The sequence below is a fragment of the Bombina bombina genome, chromosome 4 (assembly GCF_027579735.1).
Source record: "Bombina bombina isolate aBomBom1 chromosome 4, aBomBom1.pri, whole genome shotgun sequence".
In the NCBI taxonomy this organism is placed as follows: domain Eukaryota; kingdom Metazoa; phylum Chordata; class Amphibia; order Anura; family Bombinatoridae; genus Bombina; species Bombina bombina.
In genome coordinates this window covers 868,293,188-868,320,936 of record NC_069502.1, presented here as the reverse complement: position 1 = coordinate 868,320,936, position 27,749 = coordinate 868,293,188, and the positions used below count along the sequence as shown (strand labels likewise).

Below are 27,749 nucleotides of genomic sequence, written 5' to 3'. Positions count from 1 at the left end.
AGGTTCCCTCCTTTATGGGAACTATAAACAGATTGGAGTAGAAGCCCTGCCCCTGTTCTGCTTTTGGAACTTGGCAGATCACTCCCATGGTAAAAAGGTCTTCTACACAGTGTAAGAATGCCTCTCTTTTTTTCGGGTTTACAGACAATTGAGAAAGATGGAACCTCCCCCTTGGAGGGGAATCTTTGAAATCTAGAAGGTATCCCTGGGTTACAATTTCTACTGCCCAGGAATCCTGAACGTCTCTTGCCCAGGCCTGAGCAAAGAGAGAGAGTCTGCCCCCTACTAGATCCGGTCCCGGATCGGGGTCTACCCCTTCATGCTGGCTTAGTGGCAGCAGCAGGCTTTTTGGCCTGTTTACCCTTGTTCCAAGCCTGATTAGGTCTCCAGGTTGGCTTGGATTGAGCAAAGTTCCCCTCTTGCTTTGCAGCAGGGGAAGAGGTAGAGGGACCACTCTTGAAGTTTCGAAAGGAATGAAAATTATTTTGTTTGGTCCTTGTCTTATTTGACTTATCCTGAGGGAGGGTATGACTCTTCCCTCCAGTAATGTCTGAAATGATCTCTTTCAATCCAGGCCCGAATAGGGTCTTACCTTTGAAAGGGATGGACAAAAGCTTAGATTTAGATGACACATCAGCTGACCAGGACTTAAGCCATAATGCTCTACGCACTAAAATGGCAAAACCTGAATTCTTAGCCACTAATTTAGCAAGATGAAAAGCGGCGTCTGTAATAAAAGAATTAGCCAACTTAACAGCCTTAATTCTGTCCAAAATATCATCTAGTGGGGTCTCCATCTGAAGAGCCTCTTCTAGAGCCTCAAACCAAAAGGCAGCTGCAGTGGTTACAGGAACAATGCACGCTATAGGTTGAAGAAGAAAACCTTGATGAACAAAAATTTTCTTTAGGAGACCCTCTAATTTTTTATCCATAGGATCAATGAAAGCACAACTGTCTTCAATAGGTATAGTTGTACGCTTAGCCAGGGTAGAAATAGCTCCCTCCACCTTAGGGACCGTCTGCCATGAGTCCTTTATGGTGTCAGAAATGGGAGACATTTTCTTAAAAACAGGAGGGGGAGAGAAGGGAATACCTGGTTTATCCCACTCCTTAGTAACAATGTCCGAAATCCTCTTAGGGACCGTAAACACATCAGTGTAAACAGGAACCTCTAAATATTTGTCCATTTTACACAATTTCTCTGGAACTACAATAGGGTCACAATCATCCAGAGTAGCTAAAACCTCCCTGAGCAATATGTGGAGGTGCTCTAGCTTAAATTTAAATGCCGTCATATCTGAATCTGTCTGAGAGAACATCTTTCCTGAATCAGAAATCTTTCCCTCAGACAGCAAATTCCTCAGAACATTGTGAGGGAATATCGGATACGGCAACTAAAGCGTCAGAAGGCTCAGCATTTGTTCTTAACCCAGAGCTACTGCACTTCCCTTGCAACCCAGGCAGCTTAGATAAAACCTCTGTGAGAGTAGTATTCATAACTGAAGCCATATCTTGCAAGGTGAAAGAATTAGGCACACAGAAGTACTCAGCGTCGCTTGTGCGGGCGCTACTGGTTGTGACACTTGGGGAGAACTAGATGGCAAAACCTGATTTCCTTCTGTCTGGGAATCATCTAATGCCAAACTTTTATAAGTCAAAATATGCTGTTTGCAATTTATAGACATATCAGTACAAGTGGGACACATTCTAAGAGGGGGTTCCACAATGGCTTCTAAACAAATTGAACAATGAGTTTCCTCAGTGTCAGACATGTTTAACAGACTAGTAATAAAGCAAGCAAGCTTGGAAAACACTTTATTTAATGAAAAAAACACAATTTGCAAAAACGGTACTGTGCCTTTAAGAGAAAAAAAGGCATACACAAACTGCAAAACAGGTTAAAATTGCTTCAATTTTTCTGAAATTTTAAGTGTACCCACTAAGCTTTAGAAGGATTGCACCACAAGTAACAAAGCAATAGACCCCCAAATGAAAAAAAACGGATTGAAATATGTCTAAAACCGGTTAAAATCCCTGTTAGCACCTTGCCACAGCTCTGCTGTGGCCCTACCTGTCCTTAGGAAGCGATAATATGGGGTTTAAAGCTTCAATTAGTCCCTCAGAAGACTCTCAGGACCTCAGAAGTTGCTTGCTGCTTGTAAATGTAGGCCCCGCCCACCTCACTCGATGTTGCTGGGGCCTACACAAAACTAACAAACCCTATCTGAAAGCCATGTGGTTTATAAACAACCCCAAAGAACCCTCAAGCAAATGTCCCATAAAACGTTACTCCCAGACACAAAAACGTTTGTCCCAAATCCACATAACAAACTGAGTGCCCACAAAAAATTAACCCTTTATGCAAGCTAGTAAAAACCTCTGATAACACTAGGATTACTGCTTATCCTTCCCCTAATGGGGACACTGTCAGTCTTTCTGAGTTAACACAGTCTCTGCAGAAAATATGACTCAGCATACCTCATTGCTGTATAGCAAGAAACCGTTCCTCACACTGAAGTTTTCCGGTACTCCTCAGCTTCTGTGGGAACAGCAGTGGACCTTAGTTACAAATGCTAAGATCATCATCCTCCAGGCAGAAATCTTCATCTATGTCCTGCCTGAGAGTAAATAGTACAACACCGGTACCATTTAAAAATAACAAACACTTGATTGAAGATAAAATAAAACTAACAGTTTAACACCTCTTCTCTTTACTCTTCCTGCTTAGAGCCAGCAAAGGAGAATGACTGGGGGTGGAGTTAAGGGGGGAGCTATATAGACAGCTCTGCTGTGGTGCTCTCTTTGCTACTTCCTGTCAGGAAGGACAATATCCCACAAGTTAGGATGAATCCGTGTACTCGGTACATCATGCAAAAGAAAAAGGATAACCCCTTAAGTGTGTATGTCACATCAATAATCCCTATACCTCTCTAATACCAATCTCAATCCTAAGGTACTTATACAAAAAAACATACTCTGAATATTTGACTCATTCTAATATGTAGAAATGTTCTACATTTAAAGTTAAACCTTATAAGAATGTACCCCATGTAATTTCCCTATTAAGACCATGGGGAATCATGGTATCCAATTTTTGGACCCATTGCTCTTCTTTTTCAAACAGTAGTTTCTGTCTGTTCCCTCCTCTCCTAAGGGGTCCTACACTATTTTAATTGACTCTTATTGTGTCCAAGCAACTGGAGCATTGGGATCTAGTTTTCCTATTACAGTAGGCTAGGCCACACAGGCATTTAATTACGTAGGCCACAAATTGTGAATCACACTTATAGTGTCCCCTAATGGTTAAACGTTTACCTGATCTTGGATGTGTCACTGGGTTGCCAGATTGAATAGAAATGCATTGGGCACCATTACTGCATGGAAAGGTTCCATTCTGCATAATTTCATTTTCCCTTGTGTCTAATCTTGCCTGTGGGAACCAATGTCTGCCTTCACTAGTTTGTCCCTGAGATTATGATTTCTCTTAAATGAGAATAAAGGAAAACCTGTAAATATGTCTGCTAATACTCTATCATCTGATAGTATTGGCCAATGTTGTTTGAAAATTTTCTTTAATGGTCCTACATGGTAACCTTATGGTATTACAAACCAAATTCTAACTCTTAAGTTAATTTTCTTATTTCTGGTGTGAATCAACTCTTCCCATGGTATCTGATATACTTTATGTATATGTTCTTCTAACAACTTAGTAGGGTATAATCTCCTAACAAAATCATTGCAATGTTGATTCAATCTTGACTCATCATTAATAATCCTTTTTGCCCTCAGTAGCTGGTTAAAGGGGAGGCTTTTGATGGTCTGTGGTGGATGGAAGTTAGAGAATTCAAGAAAATTGTTCCTATCTGTCAGTTTTCTGTAAATATCCGTCATGAAAAGATTATTCTTTACTGTTACTTTTGTATCTATCAATATCTGCTTGTTACTTTGTGACAAATGGGAAGGGATTTTAAATAAGTGTTCTAGTGATTTGCTAATTTAACCATTGAATATATACAGAAGTAAGTTCCTAAAGCACAAGCAGATATCGGTAGAATAGAGGCCCAATTGCAGGCATTCAAATTAGAAGCAGATTTGCTACAGATGTTCACAATTAGCAGGGGACGCCCAGTCTAGATGTTTTTAATATCTTGCATCTATGTTTACATTTATTTATATGCTCACAATTATTTATATTAAATTGCTTTACAAAAGCATATTCATTTGTATTGCAGGCATTACTTTGACTTTAATAGTGTGCCTTATTGAGAGGAGAGACCCCATTTTCTATTTTGTCTATTATTTCTGGGTGCTTGGTCTGGAGTGCACCCTAGTCCCGAACATTCCCTGTTCAACCTTAGGTTTAGTACACATTAATATAGATACATATAGGAGTGCTATCCTTGATTATAGTATATACAGTATATATCAATTATAATATGTTTGTAACTGTAAAAAAAAAAAAAAAGAGCACCACTAAACATAGTTTAATCGCCGGCCCATTTTTGGGTCAGCACCTGCGTAGCGCCTGCTGATTGTTGGCTAAATGTAGCCACCAATCAGCAACTGCCACCTAGGTACTTAACCAAAAATGGACCAGCTCCTATGCTTGCATTCCTGCTTTTTCAAATAAAGATAGCAAGAGAAGAAGAAAATTTGATAATAGGAGTAAAAAAGAAAATTGCTTAAAATTGCATGCTCTGAATCATGAAAGAATTTGCGTTTTGTGTCCCTTTAAGCACTACTGGAAGTCATTTGTCATAAGTAACCCACACAAACTATATATTGTTTTTTTAAGCAGACCCAGCATATTCAAACTCAACAGAAATTTTAAATGAGAAAAAGGGTGTGACAAATATGCATATTTGTATCACAATTTTAATACACAGGGTTGTAAACAATACAGAACAAGTTTTCTATAGTTAAAACTTTTTTGGCTCTATAATTGTATTAGGTAACCTTTTAAACATAAGCAGAAACAGAATAATTCATTTTTTAAATAGAAATTGGCAAAAAACATATACATATATTTTGTTTTATGCATCTATGGAGGCTATCTTATCCAGACAATGCCTTCCTTTTGGAGTCCTCCTCCATTTTTGATGTTCACCCTGCACACCCATACACCAGATCAAATTAAATTCCAGCTAGGGAAATGCTGTTGCCTCAGGGATCACCTGACTAAAATGCTGCAAACAGTACCTACATTTATCAACATATAGATAAGGGTCTTTAGGTATATTTACATAACTTTGATCTGCACATGGGGGCTCCCTTCCATGAACTCCAACTCCAGTTAATGCACATTTTATTTACAACAAGTGATCACTAGGCTACTTAAACCTATATAGGGACCCTGGATTTCCCATGTATGACAAACGCACTATGCCACTTTGTAACTGTTTGAGGTGCAAATAGGGCATCAAACAGCCTTAAAGAGACATAAAACAGTATGAACTAACATACGTTTCTAAATATATAATGCAGCCAAAGTTTACCTGCAAAAAGGTTTCTGTTTTAACCCCCATTCAGCAAGCTCCCCCCTGGGCATTTCCATATATGGTAGGTGCTATCCAGGCCATAGCTTCTGCAGAATGCACGATAGGGGGCAGAGTCACATGACACATGACTAAAGAAGTGCACAGTATAATGCTGAAGCTTTCACAAAGCATGTGACATTATCCCCATGGAAACAAGCAAGCCTCTTGGCAACAAACAATAGCAGTACCTGCTGTCCCTCCTCAACCCCACTTACTTGCATAAGTAATTGTCCTCATGTGCACACTTTGTTATATGATACCACAGGGTTCGTAGTAGAAAACTGATAAGGGTGGTGGAGCAGGCTACACTTGGCAACACTAACGTGTAAGTAATTTTGCAGAGTTTTGGAAATTGTATTAAAATAGTTATAAGCTTTTTTTTTTATACACACTATTTAACCTCAGTTGACCCTTTTATAATATTCACATAACTCAAAATGTTTTATGGCAACATGTAGTCCTCATCAGCACTCTGGACACTGTGTGGATGACTGTGTTGGCATCTGAGCTTCAGAGATTAATCTCTGATTTTCTTTAATATGTACTTTCTGATGATTTATAAGAGTTGATTGCTGAGTAAAACTTTTCCCACATTTAGAACACGAAAATTCTTTCTCCCCTGTATGAATTTTCCTATGATTATTAAGAGTTGATTTCAAGGTAAAACATTTCCCACATTCAGAACATGAAAATGCTTTGTCCCCAGTATGACTTTTCTGATGCCTAATGAGATGAGATTTCTGAGTAAAACATTTCCCACATTCAGAACACAAAAATTCTTTCTCCACTTTATGAATTTTCTGATGCCTAATAAGAGATGATTTCGTAGTAAAACATTTCTCACAGTCGGAACATAAAAATCCTCTCTCTTTTGTATGAATTTTCTGATGCGCAATAAGATGAGATTTCAGACTAAAACATTTCTCACAGTCAGGACATGAAAATGTTTGCTCCCCTGTATGAACTTTCTGATGCCTAATAAGAGATGATTTCGTAGTAAAACATTTCCCACATTCAGAACATACATTTTCCAAGTGGTTTCTTTGATTTTGAAGACGTCTGAAAGAAGCATCAGCATTGCAGTTTGTGAAGTTACCTGTTAATAAAAAACACATTTGGGATAATGTTATTTATTAATGACATAATTATTTAATCTTGAGAACATTTTAACTGGTCTGTATTAGTCTTATACAAGGGGGGGGGGGGGGACTCACTGTGAACCTATACCTATCCCCAGCCTCCATGTTAAGGCTAAAGGGTAGTTTAATGGACATTAGGGAATATGTTTAAGAATTTTTCTAGGGATCCCATATATGTAAATTACAGAAATACAACAACTTTTTACATTTTGGGGAGGCTAAAAGTGAGTTTAAAATCCTACACTAAACACAAAATGTAGAGAAAATAACACATTGTGTTGCTAATCTCGCTACTAAAAGGATGGCGATACAGGTATGTGTGAAAAGTTTCCCTAAACTGGTGGATATTGCTTAGAATATTAGGACTCACAGACTAGTACACCTGACATGTTTTGTGCAGAGGTCTGATGAAGCGCAGCCGGATTTGCGTGAAACATTTCAGGTGTACTAGTGTGATATCCCTTTAAATCTAAACCCTGCATTAGCACTTCCTTCCTATTTAAGGAAGTGCTTACCCATTAATCAGGGCCTGAAAATTGAAGTTATTTCTCACTTCTCCTTGCTCCTCTGAGGAGCTACTACCACATTGTGCATTTGTTGCATAACCTTCAGGTCTTTTACATCGCCTTCGATACCCGCTGGGTATCTACTTTTGCCTCTATCCTGACCGGGACCATCTTCCGGATTCATCCGCCAAACGGAACTTCTTTCACCACGCCGAAGTCGCGCTCACACCAAACAGACGCTGAACCTAAGAGCTGCAACTTACCTCTCAACCTGTATATCCAAAAGGCATTACCGCTCCCCACGCTTCATACCACCGCTACTGTTAAGATAAGTACCGCTCTCCACGCTACAATTTATTCATTCATAAAGGTTAAACCTTAGACACCATTGTTTGTTATTGGAGATTCCTATAACCTTTATTGTGATTCTCATCTGACTCAGTAGATTGCGGTTTGGTATTCAAGCTAGTATGTCTGGACAGTGTATATATTTTATTGCATGAAAGTGTGAGTGCGTGAAGAAATTACCTTTACTTTATCAAGCAGTCTAATCCTTTGCTTTGCTTTATCTGCTTTAATCAGCATTTACTGTTGCATAATTTTGTAACACATATGACTCTCTCTGAACTTAAAACTCAGTTACTCATAATATTTCCTGAATATTTATATATTCATACCTTAGTGAAGTTTCATAATATTCTATCAATTACAAAATTAATGACTCACCTTAAATAAGTAAGTTTAATAAATCATTTTCTCTTGCTTATTTTAAGAAAAGAGCAACAAAACCTTTATTTTTCCATATTTAAATCATTACACTATTAGATAACTTTTGGTTATCACAGAATTTTCAGGCCAATAAGGTTATAACCTGTAAAATATAGGATGGATCCTAGTGAAATAAAAAATGAATTCACCAACATCCATCAAAAATTAGAATATCTAGCCAGGGCCTTAACTGAGGTACAATCAGAAAATAAAGCACTTAAAACTCTAGTAAAAGAATGTTTACCAGCCAAGAGCTCAGAAGTCCCTGAACCTCACATTAACTATCCTCAACCCTTTTCTGGTAAACGAAGTGAATATAGAGACTTTAAAAATGCTTGCAAATTACTTTTTTCATTAAGGCCTAAAACTTATCACTCTGAGAGAATCAAGGTTTGTACTACCATCTCCTTCCTCCAGGGGGAGCCTCGCTCATGGGCTAATAGATATTTTGAGAATAACCATCCAATCTTAGATTCCTTGGAAGAATTTTTTTTAGCTATGACATCCTTATATGAGGACTCTCATTCACAGATGACGGCAGAAACGAAACTGAGATCCCTAAAACAGGGTAAGAGGAATATAGAAGATTATATTACTGAATTCCAAATGTGGATAGATGATTCTAAATGGAATGAAATTAGTTTGAAGAACCAGTTCAGACTGGGCCTTTCAGAATTGTTAAAAGATGAGTTGTCCCGTTTGGAGATGCCCGAAACCCTGAATGGACTGATGAAATTAAGTACTACCCTGGATCGGCGAATACGTGAAAGGAAGGCTGAGAGAGCTACCTGTGACGTACCACCTAGACGTCCGTATCTTTACACACCCAACCAGGAAAAGGGTAATTCTAATCAGACCCCAATGGAGATTGGAGCCATAAAAGGACCTTTAACACCTGAAGAAAAGGCCAGACGCAGATCTGAGAATCTATGCTTATATTGTGGGCAAAAAGAACACTCAGTTAATAATTGCCCAATTCTTCAAAAGCAAAAGAAGGGTAAGATTCATTCAAAACATAATATTTTATACTTCACTCAAAACCCTCAATTGACTCTTAACCTTTCTTTACAGTGGGATCAGAAAAACGTGCAGTCTAATGCATTGATCGATTCTGGGGCAGCAGGAAATTATATCGATATATCTTTTGTTGATTTAAATAAAATTCCTACTGTTTGCAAGGCACAACCAGTCTCAGTTAAACTTATTGATGGTTCCCTCATACAACATGGTCCCATTACTCATCAAACAATACCTTTACTAGTGACAACTGACAATGGACATACTGAATATCTTACTTTTGACTTAATTTCCATCCACATGCATACACTTATTTTTGGCTTTTCATGGTTAAAAAAACATAACCCCAGCATTGACTGGTCCACTCCACAGGTATCATTAGCATCACCATTCTGTTTAAAAACATGTTATCCATATCAGTTAATCTCTGCTATTGAATCTGAACTACCAGAAATTTATCAGGATCTGGCAGAGGTGTTTGATCTAAAAGAGGCAGAAAACCTCCCCCCTCATAGGGAGTTTGATTGTCCAATTGATCTGATACCGGGCTCTCAAATTCCTCACGGAAAAATATACCCACTTTCACAAGAGGAACTTACTTACTTACGTTCCTATTTAGACGACAATCTCCGAAAAGGTTTTATATCCCACTCAACATCTCCAGCTGCTGCTGGAATGTTCCTAGTACGCAATAAGGACGGTACAATAAGACCCATTATTGATTATAGAGCTTTAAACGAAATTACTGTTAAAAACAGATATCCTCTACCCCTCATACCCGAATTATTGGAACGTTTAAACGAAGCTACAATTTATTCAAAACTTGATCTTAAGGGGGCTTACAATCTTATCCGTATGAAAGAAGGTCATGAGTGGAAAACCGCCTTTAGAACCCGTTATGGGCTCTTTCAATATAATGTAATGCCCTTCGGCTTAAGCAATGCTCCTGCAACATTCCAGCATTTTATTAATGAAATATTCCACGACCTTATGGACATCTGTGTTATAATTTACTTAGATGATATTCTAATATACTCCAAAACACCCTCTGATCACGAAAAGCATGTAAGATGGGTACTCACCCGTCTCAAGGAGCACAAATTATATGCTAAATTAGAAAAATGTGTATTCCATGTCTCTAAGATAAAATTTTTAGGTTATATAATAACTCCTAACCATGTACAAATGGATCCTGACAAAGTGTCTGCCATTAAAGATTGGCCAGCTCCCACTACTGTAAAAGCGTTACAACGCTTTATCGGTTTCGCTAATTTTTATCGAAAGTTTATTAAAAACTTTTCTTCAATAGTAAGACCACTGACACAACTGACTAGTGTTAATCAAAAATTTAAATGGTCTCAAAAAGCTCAAGAAACCTTCGAAAAACTTAAAGAGTTATTTTCTACAGCACCAATCTTATCACTACCCAACTTTGATCTACAATTCCAACTTGAAGCAGATGCCTCTAATACTGGCATAGGAGCAGTACTCTCCCAACAACAAGTTGAGAATGGGGAAATTCACCCCATTGCATTTTATTCAAGAACCTTAACTAGTGCAGAAAGTAATTATAGTGTGGGGGACAAAGAATTGTTAGCAATAAAGAGTGCCCTTGAACAATGGAGACACCTCCTAGAAGGATCTAAACTTCCATTCATTATTTTTACTGACCATAAGAATCTTGAATATTTAAAAAAGAACAAGACTTTGACAGCCAGACAAGCGAGATGGTCTCTATTTTTAGACCGTTTTAACTTTATAATTACCTACAAACCAGGCAGTCAAAATACTAAGGCTGATGCTTTATCACGTATAAACGAAAGCTTAACTCATGAACCACCTAATTTTACTATCCCTCCTGAAAAAATCATAGGCGTCCTGACCCCTATAGAACAAGAGGTTCACAAGGCTTTAAAACAAGATTCAATACCCCACCAAACTTGTGTTAAAGACTCTCAATCTGGATTGTACTATCATAACAGTCAATTGTATATTCCCAAGAGCATGAGATCATCAATACTCACACACACTCATGATGATACAATGTCTGGTCATCCTGGAATTAAAAAGACCATTGAACTAACCCGACGTAATTTCTGGTGGCCTGGCATGAACAAATATATATATGACTATGTATCAGGATGTGAAAATTGTGCCCGAAATAAATTAGTTCATAAGAGACCAATTGGTCTACTTACACCTCTGCCTATCCCAGATAAACCATGGAGTACCATAGCCATGGATTTTATTGTTGAACTCCCACTCACTCAACAATATAATACTATCATGGTAATAATTGACCATTTAACCAGACTAGCTCATTTTATCCCACTTAAGGGATTACCCTCAGCTATGACTACGGCTAAGGTATTTATCGATCATATAGTCAGACTACATGGTTTACCCTCCAACATAATTACAGATAGGGGAACGCAATTTACCTCATCCTTCTGGAGATCTCTGTGTAAATTGCTAAAGATTGACCACCTTTATACCACTGCTTTCCATCCCCAGACTAATGGACTCACAGAGAGACTTAATCAGACCATAGAACAATTCTTACGATGTTACATATCACATCTCCAAGATGATTGGACAGTTTATCTTCCCATGGCCGAATTCACATATAACAATTCCATAAATACTTCTATCAAAACTTCCCCCTTTTTTGCAACATATGGTTACCACCCAAACACTATATCTCTTTCTAACAAATCTGTAAACTCTCCTACAGCAACTGAATTTACATCTAACCTCCACGAAAGGTTAATTGTCCTGAAAAGACATCTACATGAAGCCAAGCAATATCAAAAATCATATTATGACTTAAAACATCGTAAGGGTCCTGATTATAAGGTTGGGGACTTAGTACTTCTCTCAACAAAAAATCTTAAACTCAAAGTTCCTAGCAAGAAACTTGCGAATCAATTCTTGGGTCCATTTCCAATAGAACATGTGATAAATTCCAATGTGGTTAGACTTAAACTGCCAAAAGACTACAAAATACATCCTTCTTTCCATATCTCATTGTTGAAACCATTCCCAACCAAAAACCATCCTTCTTCTATTCCGCCACCACCTGTGATGGTTGATCATCAAGAAGAATTCGAGGTTGAATCCATACTGGATTCTAGGATACACAGAAATAAACTGGAATATCTCATTAAATGGAAAGGTTACGGCCCCTGAGGAAAACTCCTGGCTCATTCATTCCGAAGTCCATTCGCCCCGATTGATCAAGTTCTTCCATAAGAAATATCCACTTAAACCTCACGCAGAATCCCCAGGGGTGATTCCCTGAGGAGGGGGGCATGTGATATCCCTTTAAATCTAAACCCTGCATTAGCACTTCCTTCCTATTTAAGGAAGTGCTTACCCATTAATCAGGGCCTGAAAATTGAAGTTATTTCTCACTTCTCCTTGCTCCTCTGAGGAGCTACTACCACATTGTGCATTTGTTGCATAACCTTCAGGTCTTTTACATCGCCTTCGATACCCGCTGGGTATCTACTTTTGCCTCTATCCTGACCGGGACCATCTTCCGGATTCATCCGCCAAACGGAACTTCTTTCACCACGCCGAAGTCGCGCTCACACCAAACAGACGCTGAACCTAAGAGCTGCAACTTACCTCTCAACCTGTATATCCAAAAGGCATTACCGCTCCCCACGCTTCATACCACCGCTACTGTTAAGATAAGTACCGCTCTCCACGCTACAATTTATTCATTCATAAAGGTTAAACCTTAGACACCATTGTTTGTTATTGGAGATTCCTATAACCTTTATTGTGATTCTCATCTGACTCAGTAGATTGCGGTTTGGTATTCAAGCTAGTATGTCTGGACAGTGTATATATTTTATTGCATGAAAGTGTGAGTGCGTGAAGAAATTACCTTTACTTTATCAAGCAGTCTAATCCTTTGCTTTGCTTTATCTGCTTTAATCAGCATTTACTGTTGCATAATTTTGTAACACATATGACTCTCTCTGAACTTAAAACTCAGTTACTCATAATATTTCCTGAATATTTATATATTCATACCTTAGTGAAGTTTCATAATATTCTATCAATTACAAAATTAATGACTCACCTTAAATAAGTAAGTTTAATAAATCATTTTCTCTTGCTTATTTTAAGAAAAGAGCAACAAAACCTTTATTTTTCCATATTTAAATCATTACACTATTAGATAACTTTTGGTTATCACAACTAGTCTGCGAGTCCCTACAGATTATGGTCTGATAAACTTGGACATCCTTCAGCTCTATCATTCGCCTAGATTTAGAGATTTGTCGGTAAAGACCCGCGGTGCTAACAAGCCTTTTTTTTCCAGCGCACCCTTAAACAACGCTGGTATTATGAGTTGTCTGAATGGCTGCGTTAGCCTCAGAAAAGGGAGCGTTGAGCATAATTTAGCTCCACTTCAACCCTGAATACCAGCGTTGCTTACGGTAGCGGTAAGCTGGAAAAACGTGCTCGTGCACGATATCCCCTAGGAAACAATGGGGCTGAGCTGGCTGAAAAAAAAACTAACACCTGCAAAAAAGCAGCGTTCAGCTCCTAACGCAACCCCATTGTTTCCTATGGGGAAACACTCTCTAAGTCTACACCTAACACCCTAACATAAATCCTGAGTCTAAACACCCCTAATCTTACACTTATTAACCCCTAATCTGCCGCCCCCGCTATCGCTGACACCAGCATTATACTATTAACCCCTAATCTGCCGCTCCGGACACCGCCGCAACCTACATTATAGCTATGTACCCCTAATCTGCTGTCCCTAACATCGCCGACACCTATATTATATTTATTACCTCCTAATCTGCCCCCCCCCAACGTCGCCGCCACCTACCTACACTTATTAACCCCTAATCTGCTGACTGGACATTGCTGCCACTATAATAAATGTATTAACCCCTAAACCGCCGCACTCCCGCCTCGCAAACACTATAATAAATTGTATTAACCCCTAATCTGAACTACCTAACATCGCCGCCACCTACATACAATTATTGACCCCTAATCTGCCGCCCCCAACGTCGCCGCTACTATAATAAAGTTATTAACCCCTAAACCTAAGTCTAACCCTAACCCTAACACCCCCCTATAATATAGGTGTCGGCGATGTTAGGGGCAGCAGATTAGGGGTTCATAGGGATAATGTAGGTGGCGGCGGTGTCCGTCGGAAGATTAGGGGTTAAAAAAATTTATTATAGGGTTTGCTATGTGGGGGAGCCTCGGTTTAGGGGTTCATAGGTAGTTTATGGGTGTTAGTGTACTTTATAGCACAGTAGTTAAGAGCTTTATGTTCCGGCGTTAGCCCATAAAGCTCTTAACTACTGACTTTTTTTTGTCGGTAGAGGGTGTACGGCTCACTTCTTCCAAGACTCGTAATACCAGCGTTAGGCAAATCCCATAGAAAAGATAGGATACGCAATTGACGTAAGGGGATTTGCGGTAGACTCGAGTCGCGGAAAGAAAGTGAGCGGTAGACCCTTTCCTGCCTGACTCTACATACCAGCGGGCATTAAAAATCAGCGTTAGGACCCCTTAATGCTGCTTTTTAACCCTAACGCAGAACTCTAAATCTAGGCGATTGTTTGTGAAGCAGTTCTTTCTTATTCATTTGCTCTATATACCGGCTGAAGAGTGCCATTTATACTGCTTTATACAGCAGCCTGTTTGCAATCCTATTGGAATTAGTTCAAACTATCCCCATCTCAGGCCCACACATACAGCGGATACTGTGCGACACCAGAGATACGCCCACAGCTGAACTTAGAGCAAATCCTGGGCCGTTTTGGCGGAGGACATGCCCCCATGGCGCATGATACTGGTTTTGCCTTGTCATGCGGCGAATAGTATGGATGACGCCTGGCTGCGCACCAGAACACTGTACTTACTTGGTCTTGGGTCACTAACGCTGGGAGAGGCAGAGAGAGGTTCACATTAAACTTGTGGACACGTGATACCTAAGAGGTGACAGACAAGTTAATACTGCTTCTTAAATCCTGTTTCTGGCGAGCCACAAGGCTTGCACGGAAAAAGCAGCATCTGCTGCTTAATAAATATACCCCCAAGGCTGATTGTAAGACATTTGTACCATATCTGCGTACCAAGTCCTACAAGGCCATGCTGGAGCAATCAGAATCACTAAGGCCCTTTCCTCTTTTATACTGGCTATTATCCTGGATTGTTATAGAAAAGGAAAAAAAATATGTAAATCACTAGTGCTTCTATCATAGTCACTTGTGGATCACAAGACCTCACATAATACTGGGGTAACTTGCCATTCAACGAAGAGGCCATGAGATCTAGGTACTCCCAAACAATTCACAATCTGGATGAATACCTCCTTATTCAAGGACCATTTTCTGGGGAAAAGGTACTGACAACTGAGAAAGTCTGCTTGGCAATTTTCTTTCACAATGTGAATTGCTGAAATAATGGAATGATCGCGTTCTGCCCAAGTCAGAATGTGTGCTACCTCTTTCATTTGCTTAGGATGCTTTGAGTCCTGGTGATAGATGTAATCACTTTGCTAAATAGAAGCAAAGAAAGGATTCTTGTCTGAAAATTGGTCCAACTTTGAAGGGTCCTGAAGATTGCGCATAATTCCATAATGTTTATTGGTAACCTCAACTCCCAAGAAGACCAGACTCCTTGTGCTCTGAATCCCCCAGAATACACTCCAACTTTTCAAGCTGTCATTTGTGGTAAAAACAACTCATGCTGGATGACTTTTTCAATGTCCAACCAATCAATTTTAATATATTTAGAATTTAGTGAGTGGTTCATGATCTGATTGACATATCCAAAAGCTAATCAAATTCAAAACAAAACACATTCATGAACTCAAATGAACTAATTCATAATCTATGTTACAATATATCATAATCAATTACTTAATTGCAAACTGTAGCAGAAAACATTCTTTTCTTTCATGTAATTAGCAAGAGTCCATGAGCTAGTGACGTATGGGATATACATTCCTACCAGGAGGGGCAAAGTTTCCCAAACCTCAAAATGCCTATAAATACACCCCTCACCACACCCACAAATCAGTTTTATAAACTTTGCCTCCTATGGAGGTGGTGAAGTAAGTTTGTGCTAGATTCTACGTTGATATGCGCTCCGCAGCAGGTTGGAGCCCGGTTTTCCTCTCAGCGTGCAGTGAATGTCAGAGGGATGTGAGGAGAGTATTGCCTGTTTGAATTCAATGATCTCCTTCTACGGGGTCTATTTCATGGGTTCTCTGTTATTAGTCGTAGAGATTCATCTCTTACCTCCCTTTTCAGATCGACGATATACTCTTATATTTATACCATTACCTCTGCTGATTTTCGTTTCAGTACTGGTTTGGCTTTCTACAACATGTAGATGAGTGTCCTGGGGTAAGTAAGTCTTATTTTCTGTGACACTCTAAAGCTATGGTTGGGCACTTTTTTTTTCTCTAAATATATGTATTCAAACATTTATTTGCCTTGACTCAGGATGTTCAACATTTCCTTATTTCAGACAGTCAGTTTCATATTTGGGATAATGTATTTGAATATATCATTTTTATCTTACCTTAAAAATTTTACTTTTTCCCTGTGGGCTGTTAGGCTCGCGGGGGCTGAAAATGCTTCATTTTATTGCGTCATTCTTGGCGCGAATTTTTTTTTTCTATTTCCGGCGTCATACGTGTCGGCGTTCCGGATGTGGCGTCATTTTTGGCGCTAATAGCATTTAGGCGCCAAATAATGTGGGCGTCAATTTTGTCTCCACTTTATTTAAGTCTCATTTTTTGTTGCTTCTGGTTGCTAGAAGCTTGTTCACTGGCATTTTTTCCCATTCCTGAAACTGTCATTTAAGGAATTTGATCAATTTTGCTTTATATGTTGTTTTTTTCTATTACATATTGCAAGATGTCCCACGTTGCAACTGAGTCAGAAGATACTACTGGAAAATCGCTGCCTGGTGCTGGAACTACCAAAGCTAAGTGTATCTGCTGTAAACTTTTGGTAGTTGTTCCTCCAGCTGTTGTTTGTATTAAATGTCATGACAAACTTGTTAATGCAGAAAATATTTCCTTTAGTAAAGTACCATTACCTGTTGCAGTTCCATCAACATCTAATGTTCAGAGTGTTCCTGATAACATAAGAGATTTTGTTTCTGAATCCATTAAGAAGGCTATGTCTGTTATTCCTCCTTCTGGTAAACATAAAAAGTCTTTTAAAACTTCTCTTTATACAGATGAATTTTTAAATGAACATCATCATTCTGATTCTAATGATTCTTCTGATACAGAGGATTCTGTCTCAGAGGTTGATGCTGATAAATCGTCATATTTATTTAAAATGGAATTTATCCGTTCTTTACTTAAAGAAGTCCTAATTGCATTAGAAATTGAGGATTCTGGTCCTCTTGATACTAAATCTAAACGTTTAGACAAGGTTTTAGATCTCCTGTGGTTATTCCAGAAGTTTTTCCTGTTCCTGGTGCTATTTCTGAAGTAATTTCCAGAGAATGGAATAATTTTGGTAATTCATTTACTCCTTCTAAACGTTTTAAGCAATTATATCCTGTACCGTCCGACAGATTAGAGTTTTGGGACAAAATCCCTAAAGTTGATGGGGCTATTTCTACCCTTGCTAAACGTACTACTATTCCTACGGCAGATGGTACTTCCTTTAAGGATCCTTTAGATAGGAAAATTGAATCCTTTCTAAGAAAAGCTTATCTGTGTTCAGGTAATCTTCTTAGACCTGCTATATCATTGGCTGATGTTGCTGCAGCTTCAACTTTTTGGTTGGAAACTTTAGCGCAACAAGTAACAGATCATGATTCTCATAATATTATTATTCTTCTTCAACATGCTAATAATTTTATCTGTGATGCCATTTTTGATATTATCAGAGTTGATGTCAGGTTTATGTCTCTAGCTATTTTAGCTAGAAGAGCTTTATGGCTTAAAAATTGGAATGCTGATATGTCTTCTAAATCGACTCTACTTTCCCTTTCTTTCCAGGGTAATAAATTATTTGTTTCTCAGTTGGATTCTATTATCTCAACTGTTACTGGTGGGAAAGGAACTTTTTTACCACAGGATAAAAAATCTAAAGGTAAAAACAGGGCTAATAATCGTTTTCGTTCCTTTCGTTTCAACAAAGAACAAAAGCCTGATCCTTCATCCTCAGGAGCAGTTTCAGTTTGGAAACCATCTCCAGTCTGGAATAAATCCAAGCCTTCTAGAAAAGCAAAGCCAGCTTCTAAGTCCACATGAAGGTGCGGCCCTCATTCCAGCTCAGCTGGTAGGGGGCAGATTACGTTTTTCAAAGAAATTTGGATCAATTCTGTTCACAATCTTTGGATTCAGAACATTGTTTCAGAAGGGTACAGAATTGGTTTCAAGATAAGACCTCCTGCAAATAGATTTTTTCTTTCCCGTGTCCCAGTAAACCCAGTGAAAGCTCAAGCATTTCTGAAATGTGTTTCAGATCTAGAGTTGGCTGGAGTAATTATGCCAGTTCCAGTTTTGGAACAGGGGCTGGGGTTTTATTCGAATCTCTTCATTGTACCCAAGAAGGAGAATTCCTTCAGACCAGTTCTGGATCTAAAAATATTGAATCGTTATGTAAGGATACCAACATTCAAAATGGTAACTGTAAGGACTATCTTGCCTTTTGTTCAGCAAGGGCATTATATGTCTACAATAGATTTACAGGATGCATATCTGCATATTCCGATTCATCCAGCTCACTATCGGGTCCTGAGATTCTCTTTCCTGGACAAGCATTACCAGTTTGTGGCTCTGCCATTTGGCCTAGCTACAGCTCCAAGGATTTTTACAAAGGTTCTCGGTGCCCTTCTGTCTGTAATCAGAGAACAGGGTATTGTGGTATTTCCTTATTTGGACGATATCTTGGTACTTGCTCAGTCTTCACATTTAGCAGAATCTCATACGAATCGACTTGTGTTGTTTCTTCAAGATCATGGTTGGAGGATCAATTCACTAAAAATTTCTTTGATTCCTCAGACAAGGGTAACCTTTTTAGGTTTCCAGATAGATTCAGTGTCCATGACTCTATCTTTGACAGACAAGAGACGTCTAAAATTGATTTCAGCTTGTCGAAACCTTCAGTCACAATCATTCCCTTCGGTAGCCTTATGCATGGAAATTCTAGGTCTTATGACTGCTGCATCGGACGCGATCCCCTTTGCTCGTTTTCACATGCGACCTCTTCAGCTCTGTATGCTGAACCAATGGTGCAGGGATTACACAAAGATATCTCAATTAATATCTTTAAAACCGATTGTCCGACATTCTCTGACGTGGTGGACAGATCACCATTGTTTAATTCAGGGGGCTTCTTTTGTTCTTCCGACCTGGACTATAATCTCAACAGATGCAAGTCTTACAGGTTGGGGAGCTGTGTGGGGGTCTCTGACGGCACAAGGGGTTTGGGAATCTCAGGAGGTGAGATTACCGATCAATATTTTGGAACTCCGTGCAATTTTCAGAGCTCTTCAGTCTTGGCCTCTTCTGAAGAGAGAGTCGTTCATTTGTTTTCAGACAGACAATGTCACAACTGTGGCATATATCAATCATCAAGGAGGGACTCACAGTCCTCTGGCTATGAAAGAAGTATCTCGAATTCTGGTTTGGGCAGAATCCAGCTCCTGTCTAATCTCTGTGGTTCATATCCCAGGTATAGACAATTGGGAAGCGGATTATCTCAGTCGCCAAACGTTGCATCCGGGCGAATGGTCTCTTCACCCAGAGGTATTTCTTCAGATTGTTCAAATGTGGGAACTCCCAGAAATAGATCTGATGGCTTCTCATCTAAACAAGAAACTTCCCAGGTATCTGTCCAGATCCCGGGATCCTCAGGCGGAGGCAGTGGATGCATTATCACTTCCTTGGAAGTATCATCCTGCCTATATCTTTCCGCCTCTAGTTCTTCTTCCAAGAGTAATCTCCAAGATTCTGAAGGAATGCTCGTTTGTTCTGCTGGTAGCTCCAGCATGGCCTCACAGGTTTTGGTATGCGGATCTTGTCCGGATGGCCTCTTGCCAGCCGTGGACTCTTCAGTTAAGACCAGACCTTCTGTCGCAAGGTCCTTTCTTCCATCAGGATCTCAAATCCTTAAATTTAAAGGTATGGAGATTGAACGCTTGATCCTTGGTCAAAGAGGTTTCTCTGACTCTGTGATTAATACTATGTTACAGGCTCGTAAATCTGTATCTAGAGAGATATATTATAGAGTCTGGAAGACTTATATTTCTTGGTGTCTTTCTCATCATTTTTCCTGGCATTCTTTTAGAATTCCGAGAATTTTACAGTTTCTTCAGGATGGTTTAGATAAAGGTTTGTCCGCCAGTTCCTTGAAAGGACAAATCTCTGCTCTTTCTGTTCTTTTTCACAGAAAGATTGCTAATCTTCCTGATATTCATTGTTTTGTACAAGCTTTGGTTCGTATAAAGCCTGTCATTAAGTCTATTTCTCCTCCTTGGAGTTTGAATTTGGTTCTGAGGGCTCTTCAAGCTCCTCCTTTTGAACCCATGCATTCATTGAACATTAAATTACTTTCTTGGAAAGTTTTGTTCCTTTTGGCCATCTCTTCTGCCAGAAGAGTCTCTGAATTATCTGCTCTTTCTTGTGAGTCTCCTTTTCTGATTTTTCATCAGGATAAGGCGGTGTTGCGAACTTCTTTTGAATTTTTACCTAAGGTTGTGAATTCCAACAACATTAGTAGAGAAATTGTGGTTCCTTCATTATGTCCTAATCCTAAGAATTCTAAGGAGAAATCGTTGCATTCTTTGGATGTTGTTAGAGCTTTGAAATATTATGTTGAGGCTACTAAGTCTTTCCGAAAGTCTTCTAGTCTATTTGTCATCTTTTCCGGTTCTAGAAAAGGTCAGAAAGCTTCTGCCATTTCTTTGGCATCTTGGTTGAAATCCTTAATTCACCATGCTTATGTTGAGTCGGGTAAAACTCCGCCTCAAAGGATTACAGCTCATTCTACTAGGTCAGTTTCTACTTCCTGGGCGTTTAGGAATGAGGCTTCGGTTGATCAGATTTGCAAAGCAGCAACTTGGTCCTCTTTGCATACTTTTACTAAATTCTACCATTTTGATGTGTTTTCTTCTTCTGAAGCAGTTTTTGGTAGAAAAGTACTTCAGGCAGCGGTTTCAGTTTGAATCTTCTGCTTATGTTTTCATTAAACTTTATTTTGGGTGTGGATTATTTTCAGCAGGAATTGGCTGTCTTTATTTTATCCCTCCCTCTCTAGTGACTCTTGCGTGGAAAGATCCACATCTTGGGTAGTCATTATCCCATACGTCACTAGCTCATGGACTCTTGCTAATTACATGAAAGAAAACATAATTTATGTAAAACTTACCTGATAAATTCATTTCTTTCATATTAGCAAGAGTCCATGAGGCCCACCCTTTTTTGTGGTGGTTATGATTTTTTTGTATAAAGCACAACTATTCCAATTCCTTATTTTATATGCTTTCGCACTTTTTTTATCACCCCACTTCTTGGCTATTCGTTAAACTGATTTGTGGGTGTGGTGAGGGGTGTATTTATAGGCATTTTGAAGTTTGGGAAACTTTGCCCCTCCTGGTAGGAATGTATATCCCATACGTCACTAGCTCATGGACTCTTGCTAATATGAAAGAAATGAATTTATCAGGTAAGTTCTTACATAAATTATGTTTTTTTTTTTTTACTTTTATTTATCTTGTCAGTGACATTGACATAATAAGAAATGAATACAATAGGTACAATAAAATGAAAAGCATTTAAATTGATGAATTATTTTCTCCAAGTTTGTATCGTCCAAGTCCTTATATAGCATAGTAGTTCCAATTATGAGTTAATAGTCTAGTAAAACAATGTCTTCTGAGACTTTACATTTATTAAACACATTTAACCAAATCAATTAAATAAACAAAATTAAACCAAAACCAAATTATAATAAAATATTCTGATCAAGTAATTGTGATATCCAGTTGTGCACAATCAATATTAATATTAAGTCAACCTTTATAGACACCAGGTCTTGTGAATCACTACCATCTAGCTAAGTCAGTTAAAATTTAGCATCCATTCTCCCCTGAGTTGAGCGTTTAGAATAAAATCTGTGTTTCTTAGGGGGGTAAATTAACTGTTTTTGCAACTGCTGAGGTACGCTATGTATATAGCATTCCCATTTATGCATAAAGCTAGTCGTTCTGTGTGCCATGTCTCCTACTAAGTCATACAGTTCAATTTTCAGTTGGTTAAGGAATTTTTAAATTGTGTTAGGGTAGGTATGGTTAAATTGATCCATGATTTAAACACTAGTCTTCTAGCAATTAGTATGGCTGTGCCTAGTAGTTTCTCTCTCCTTTTTAAGAACCTAAGGTAAATCCAGAACAAGTATGGTTACATTGTCTAATGGGAAATTAATACTACCTTTAGTTTTGAGCCAGTATGCTATTGTTCTCCAGTATTTTATTATGCGGGGGGCAATGCCATATTTAGGCCTAGATTTGGAGTTTGGCGTTAGCCGTGAAAACCAGCGTTAGAGGCTCCTAACGCTGGTTTTAGGCTAACTCCGGTATTTGGAGTCACTCAAAAAAGGGTCTAACGCTCACTTTTCAGCCGCGACTTTTCCATACCGCAGATCCCCTTACGTCAATTGCGTATCCTATCTTTTCAATGGGATCTTTCTAACTCCGGTATTTAGAGTCGTGTCTGAAGTGAGGGTTAGAAATCTAACGACAAAACTCCAGCCGCAGAAAAAAGTCAGTAGTTAAGAGCTTTTTGGGCTAACGCCGGTTCATAAAGCTCTTAACTACTGTACTCTAAAGTACACTAACACCCATAAACTACCTATGTACCCCTAAACCGAGGCCCCCCCACATCGCCGCCACTCGATTAATTTTTTTAACCCCTAATCTGCCGACCGCCACCTACGTTATACTTATGTACCCCTAATCTGCTGCCCCTAACACCGCCGACCCCTGTATTATATTTATTAACCCCTAATCTGCCCCCCACAACGCCGCCGCCAGCTACCTACAATAATTAACCCCTAATCTGCCGACCGCAAAGCGCCGCCACCTACATTATAGCTATGTACCCCTAATCTGCTGCCCCTAACACCGCCGACCCCTATATTATATTTATTAACCCCTAATCTGCCCCCCTCAATGTCGCCTCCACCTGCCTACACTTATTAACCCCTAATCTGCCGAGCGGACCGCACCTCTACTATAATAAAGTTATTAACCCCTAATCCGCCTCACTAACCCTATAATAAATAGTATTAACCCCTAATCTGCCCTCCCTAACATCGCCGACACCTAACTTCAATTATTAACCCCTAATCTGCTGACCGGAGCTCACCGCTATTCTAATAAATGTATTAACCCCTAAAGCTAAGTCTAACCCTAACACTAACACCCCCCCTAAATTAAATATAATTTTAATCTAACGAAATTAATTAACTCTTATTAAATAAATTATTCCTATTTAAAGCTAAATACTTACCTGTAAAATAAATCCTAATATAGCTACAATATAAATTATAATTACATTGTAGCTATTTTAGGATTAATATTTATTTTACAGGCAACTTTGTAATTATTTTAACCAGGTACAATAGCTATTAAATAGTTAAGAACTATTTAATAGTTACCTAGTTAAAATAAGTACAAAATTACCTGTAAAATAAATCCTAACCTAAGTTACAATTAAACCTAGCACTACACTATCAATAAATTAATTAAATAAAATACCTACAATTATATACAATTAAACCTAACACTACACTATCAATACATTAATTAAATACAATATCTACAAATAACTACAATGAAATAAACTAACTAAAGTACAAAAAATAAAAAAGAACTAAGTTACAAAAAATAAAAAAATATTTACAAACATAAGAAAAATATTACAACAATTTTAAACTAATTACACCTACTCTAAGCCCCCTAATAAAATAACAAAGACCCCCAAAATAAAAAATGCCCTACCCTATTCTAAATTACTAAAGGTCAAAGCTCTTTTACCTTACCAATCAGCCAATCAGATTGAGCTTGCATTCTATTGGCTGTTCTGATCAGCCAATAGAATGCGAGCTCAATCTGATTGGCTGATTGGATCAGCCAATCGGATTGAACTTGATTCTGATTGGCTGATTCCATCAGCCAATCAGAATATTCCTACCTTAATTCCGATTGGCTGATAGAATCCTATCAGCCAATCGGAATTCGAGGGATGCCATCTTGGATGACGTCCCTTAAAGGAACCGTCATTCTTCAGTTGGACGTCGCCGGAAGAAGATGGGTCCGCGGTGGAGGTCTTCAGGATGGAGCCGGTCGTCATCGGATGAAGATAGAAGATGCCGCTTGGATCAAGATGGTTGCCGGTCCGGATCGCCTCTTCTTCCCGGATAGGATGAAGACTTTGGAGCCTCTTCTGGACCTCTTCAGCCACCGGATGATGGATCGCCAGCCCCCGCTTGGGTTGGATGAAGATTTTGGAGCCAGGACGGATTGGTGATACCTGGTGAGGTGAAGACAAGGTAGGATGATCTTCAGGGGCTTAGTGTTAGGTTTATTTAAGGGGGGTTTGGGTTAGATTAGGGGTATGTGGGTGGTGGGTTGTAATGTTGGGGGGGGGTATTGTATGTTTTTTTTTACAGGCAAAAGAGCTGAACTTCTTGGGGCATGCCCCGCAAAGGGCCCTGTTCAGGGCTGGTAAGGTAAAAGAGCTTTGACCTTTAGTAATTTAGAATAGGGTAGGGCATTTTTTTATTTTGGGGGTCTTTGTTATTTTATTAGGGGGCTTAGAGTAGGTGTAATTAGTTTAAAATTGTTGTAATATTTTTCTTATGTTTGTAAATATTTTTTTATTTTTTGTAACTTAGTTCTTTTTTATTTTTTGTACTTTAGTTAGTTTATTTCATTGTAGTTATTTGTAGATATTGTATTTAATTAATTTAATGATAGTATAGTGTTAGGTTTAATTGTAACTTAGGTTAGGATTTATTTTACAGGTAATTTTGTAATTATTTTAACTAGGTAACTATTAAATAGTTCTTAACTATTTAATAGCTATTGTACCTGGTTAAAATAATTACAAAGTTGCCTGTAAAATAAATATTAATCCTAAAATAGCTACAATGTAATTATAATTTATATTGTAGCTATATTAGGATTTATTTTACAGGTAAGTATTTAGCTTTAAATAGGAATAATTTATTTAATAAGAGTTAATTAATTTCGTTAGATTAAAATTATATTTAATTTAGGGGGGTGTTAGTGTTAGGGTTAGACTTAGCTTTAGGGGTTAATCCATTTATTAGAATAGCGGTGAGCTCCGGTCGGCAGATTAGGGGTTAATAATTGAAGTTAGGTGTCGGCGATGTTAGGGAGGGCAGATTAGGGGTTAATACTATTTATTATAGGGTTAGTGAGGCGGATTAGGGGTTAATAACTTTATTATAGTAGCGGTGCAGTCCGCTCGGCAGATTAGGGGTTAATAAGTGTAGGCAGGTGGGGGCGACGTTGTGGGCGGCAGATTAGGGGTTAATAAATATAATATAGGGGTCGGCGGTGTTAGGGGCAGCAGATTAGGGGTACATAAGGATAATGTAAGTAGCGGCGGTTTACGGAGCGGCAGATTAGGGGTTAAAAATAATATGCAGGGGTCAGCGATAGTGGCAGAATAGGGGTTAATAAGTGTAAGGTTAGGGGTGTTTAGATTCGGGGTACATGTTAGGGTGTTAGGTGCAGACGTAGGAAGTGTTTACGCATAGCAAACAATGGGGCTGCGTTAAGAGCTGAACGCGGCTTTTTTGCAGGTGTTAGGTTTTTTTTCAGCTCAAACAGCCCCATTGTTTCCTATGGGGGAATCGTGCACGAGCACGTTTTTGAGGCTGGCCGCGTCCGTAAGCAACTCTGGTATCGAGAGTTGAAGTTGCGTTAAAAATGCTCTACGCTCCTTTTTTGGAGCCTAACGCAGCCTTTATGTGGACTCTCAATACCAGAGTTATTTTTATGGTGCGGCCAGAAAAAAGCCGGCGTTAGCTACGCGGGTCTTTACCGACAAAACTCTAAATCTAGCCGTTAGTGTATTAGGTCAGGGTTTTCCTTACAGCATTAAGGACAAATATTTTCTGTGTGTGGTGCCCATTTTTGGTATATTTTAGGGGTTTTGTATGTTTGATGTAACAATCTGGTGTGGGCATCGCACAGGTCTTGAGACAATGTTACTTTCCGTAGAGTTTTTATGCTAGTTTGAATTAGTGGTATGTCTATTTGTTCAACCATGTAGTTGGACCAATTTTCGGCTGTTTTTATCACAGTAAAACTATTTGTGGATTCTAGTAATAGCCTGTATATTGGGAAAATTGTATATATTCCCTGGGTGACTATTGAGACTAGTTGAGTTATGGGCCTTGTCTGCTGAGAAAAGTCTCCTGCTTTTAGTAAGTCTGTAACATTGTATCGTGCTTGAAGATATGCAAAGTGGTGTGTATTTGGTAAGTTGTATTGCATTTGTAGTGCCCTGAAGCTTTTAATTGAGTTATCAGATTCATAAAAATGTGTTGAACAGTTTTTTAGTCCCATTTGATACCATATTTGGAAAGTTTGTGTAGTAATGCCGGCAACAAAGCTTGGATTCCCCTGAAGTAGTAGGTATTTAGTGCAAGTCTTTGGTATTTTAAGCCACTTGCAAAGGGATCTCCATGCTCCTAAATGTCCTGTGAGTGGCAGCAAATCACCTATATGTCTTTGCAGTTGTTGTGGGGTCAAATGAGGTAGTACTGCTAATGAGTAAGGTTTGATTAGTTCTTCCTCTAGAGGTTTAAATGTAAAATGATATTGTTGGCTAAGCCAATCCAGTATAATTTTTGAGAGGGCTGCCCAATTGTATAGTAGGAGATTTGGGAGACTGAAGCCTCCATGTAACACTGAGCTTGAGAGTTTCTGAGAGCTTATACCTGCCCAGACAAAAGTGAAAATGTTAGCATTAAGTGTTTTTAGATCCTTTCTTTCTAGTAAGATTGGTAACATTTGGAATATAAATAATAACTTTGGAAAAGTTATCATTTTTATTAGGTTTATATGCCCTGATAATGAAAGAGGTAGACCTTTCCAATTTTCTAACTGGTCCTTTATTTTTTTTAAGCAGAGGAGTGTAATGAAGAGCATACCAGCAAGTAGGGTTAAGTGACAGTTTGATTCCTAAGTATTTGAATTCAGCAGTGGCTACCTTAAAATCAAATCCAAGGGCTTCTTGGGGGACCTTTTTATATAACCAGATTAGCTCAGATTTATGTGGTATCCGGAGATATCGCCAAATCTGTGAACGAGTGTTATTAGGTGTGTTAAATTGGAGTGTGGGTTTGAGAGGAATAGTATCATGTCATCTGCATATAAAGATAAATGAATTATAGAGGAACCCACCCTCAAGCCCTCCATTTCTACTTTTATAGCCTGGGCAAGTGGTTCTATTGCAAGGTTAAATAATAGGGGGAGGGAATGTGGGCATCCCTGCCTAGTACCTTTGTAAAGAGGGAAGGTTGGGGAAATTCTGCCATTAAGAATGACAGCGGCTATTGGATCTCTATAAATTTTTTGGATGGCTTGAAGAATGTTACCAGAAAAACCGAAGTTTGAGTGTTGGGAAGAAGTAGCCACGCAGAACCTTATTGAAGGCCTTTTCTGCGTCTAAGGCTAGCATGTATGCTTTAGGTTGCTTTGATAGCTGGGGGTCATTT

General features: G+C 38.8%; 1 protein-coding gene across 1 annotated transcript in view; it reads right to left on the bottom strand.

Moving 5' to 3' along the window:
* Positions 1 to 4,857: 4,857 nt before the first annotated feature.
* LOC128657358 (gastrula zinc finger protein XlCGF48.2-like) overlaps positions 4,858 to 27,749 on the bottom strand; it is a 135,759-nt gene continuing 112,867 nt past the window's right edge. The window contains exon 7 of the mRNA XM_053711674.1: positions 4,858 to 6,633. Coding sequence (XP_053567649.1) covers positions 6,002 to 6,633 — 632 coding nt within the window. The 3' untranslated portion in view covers positions 4,858 to 6,001. The remainder of the gene's footprint in view (positions 6,634 to 27,749) is intronic.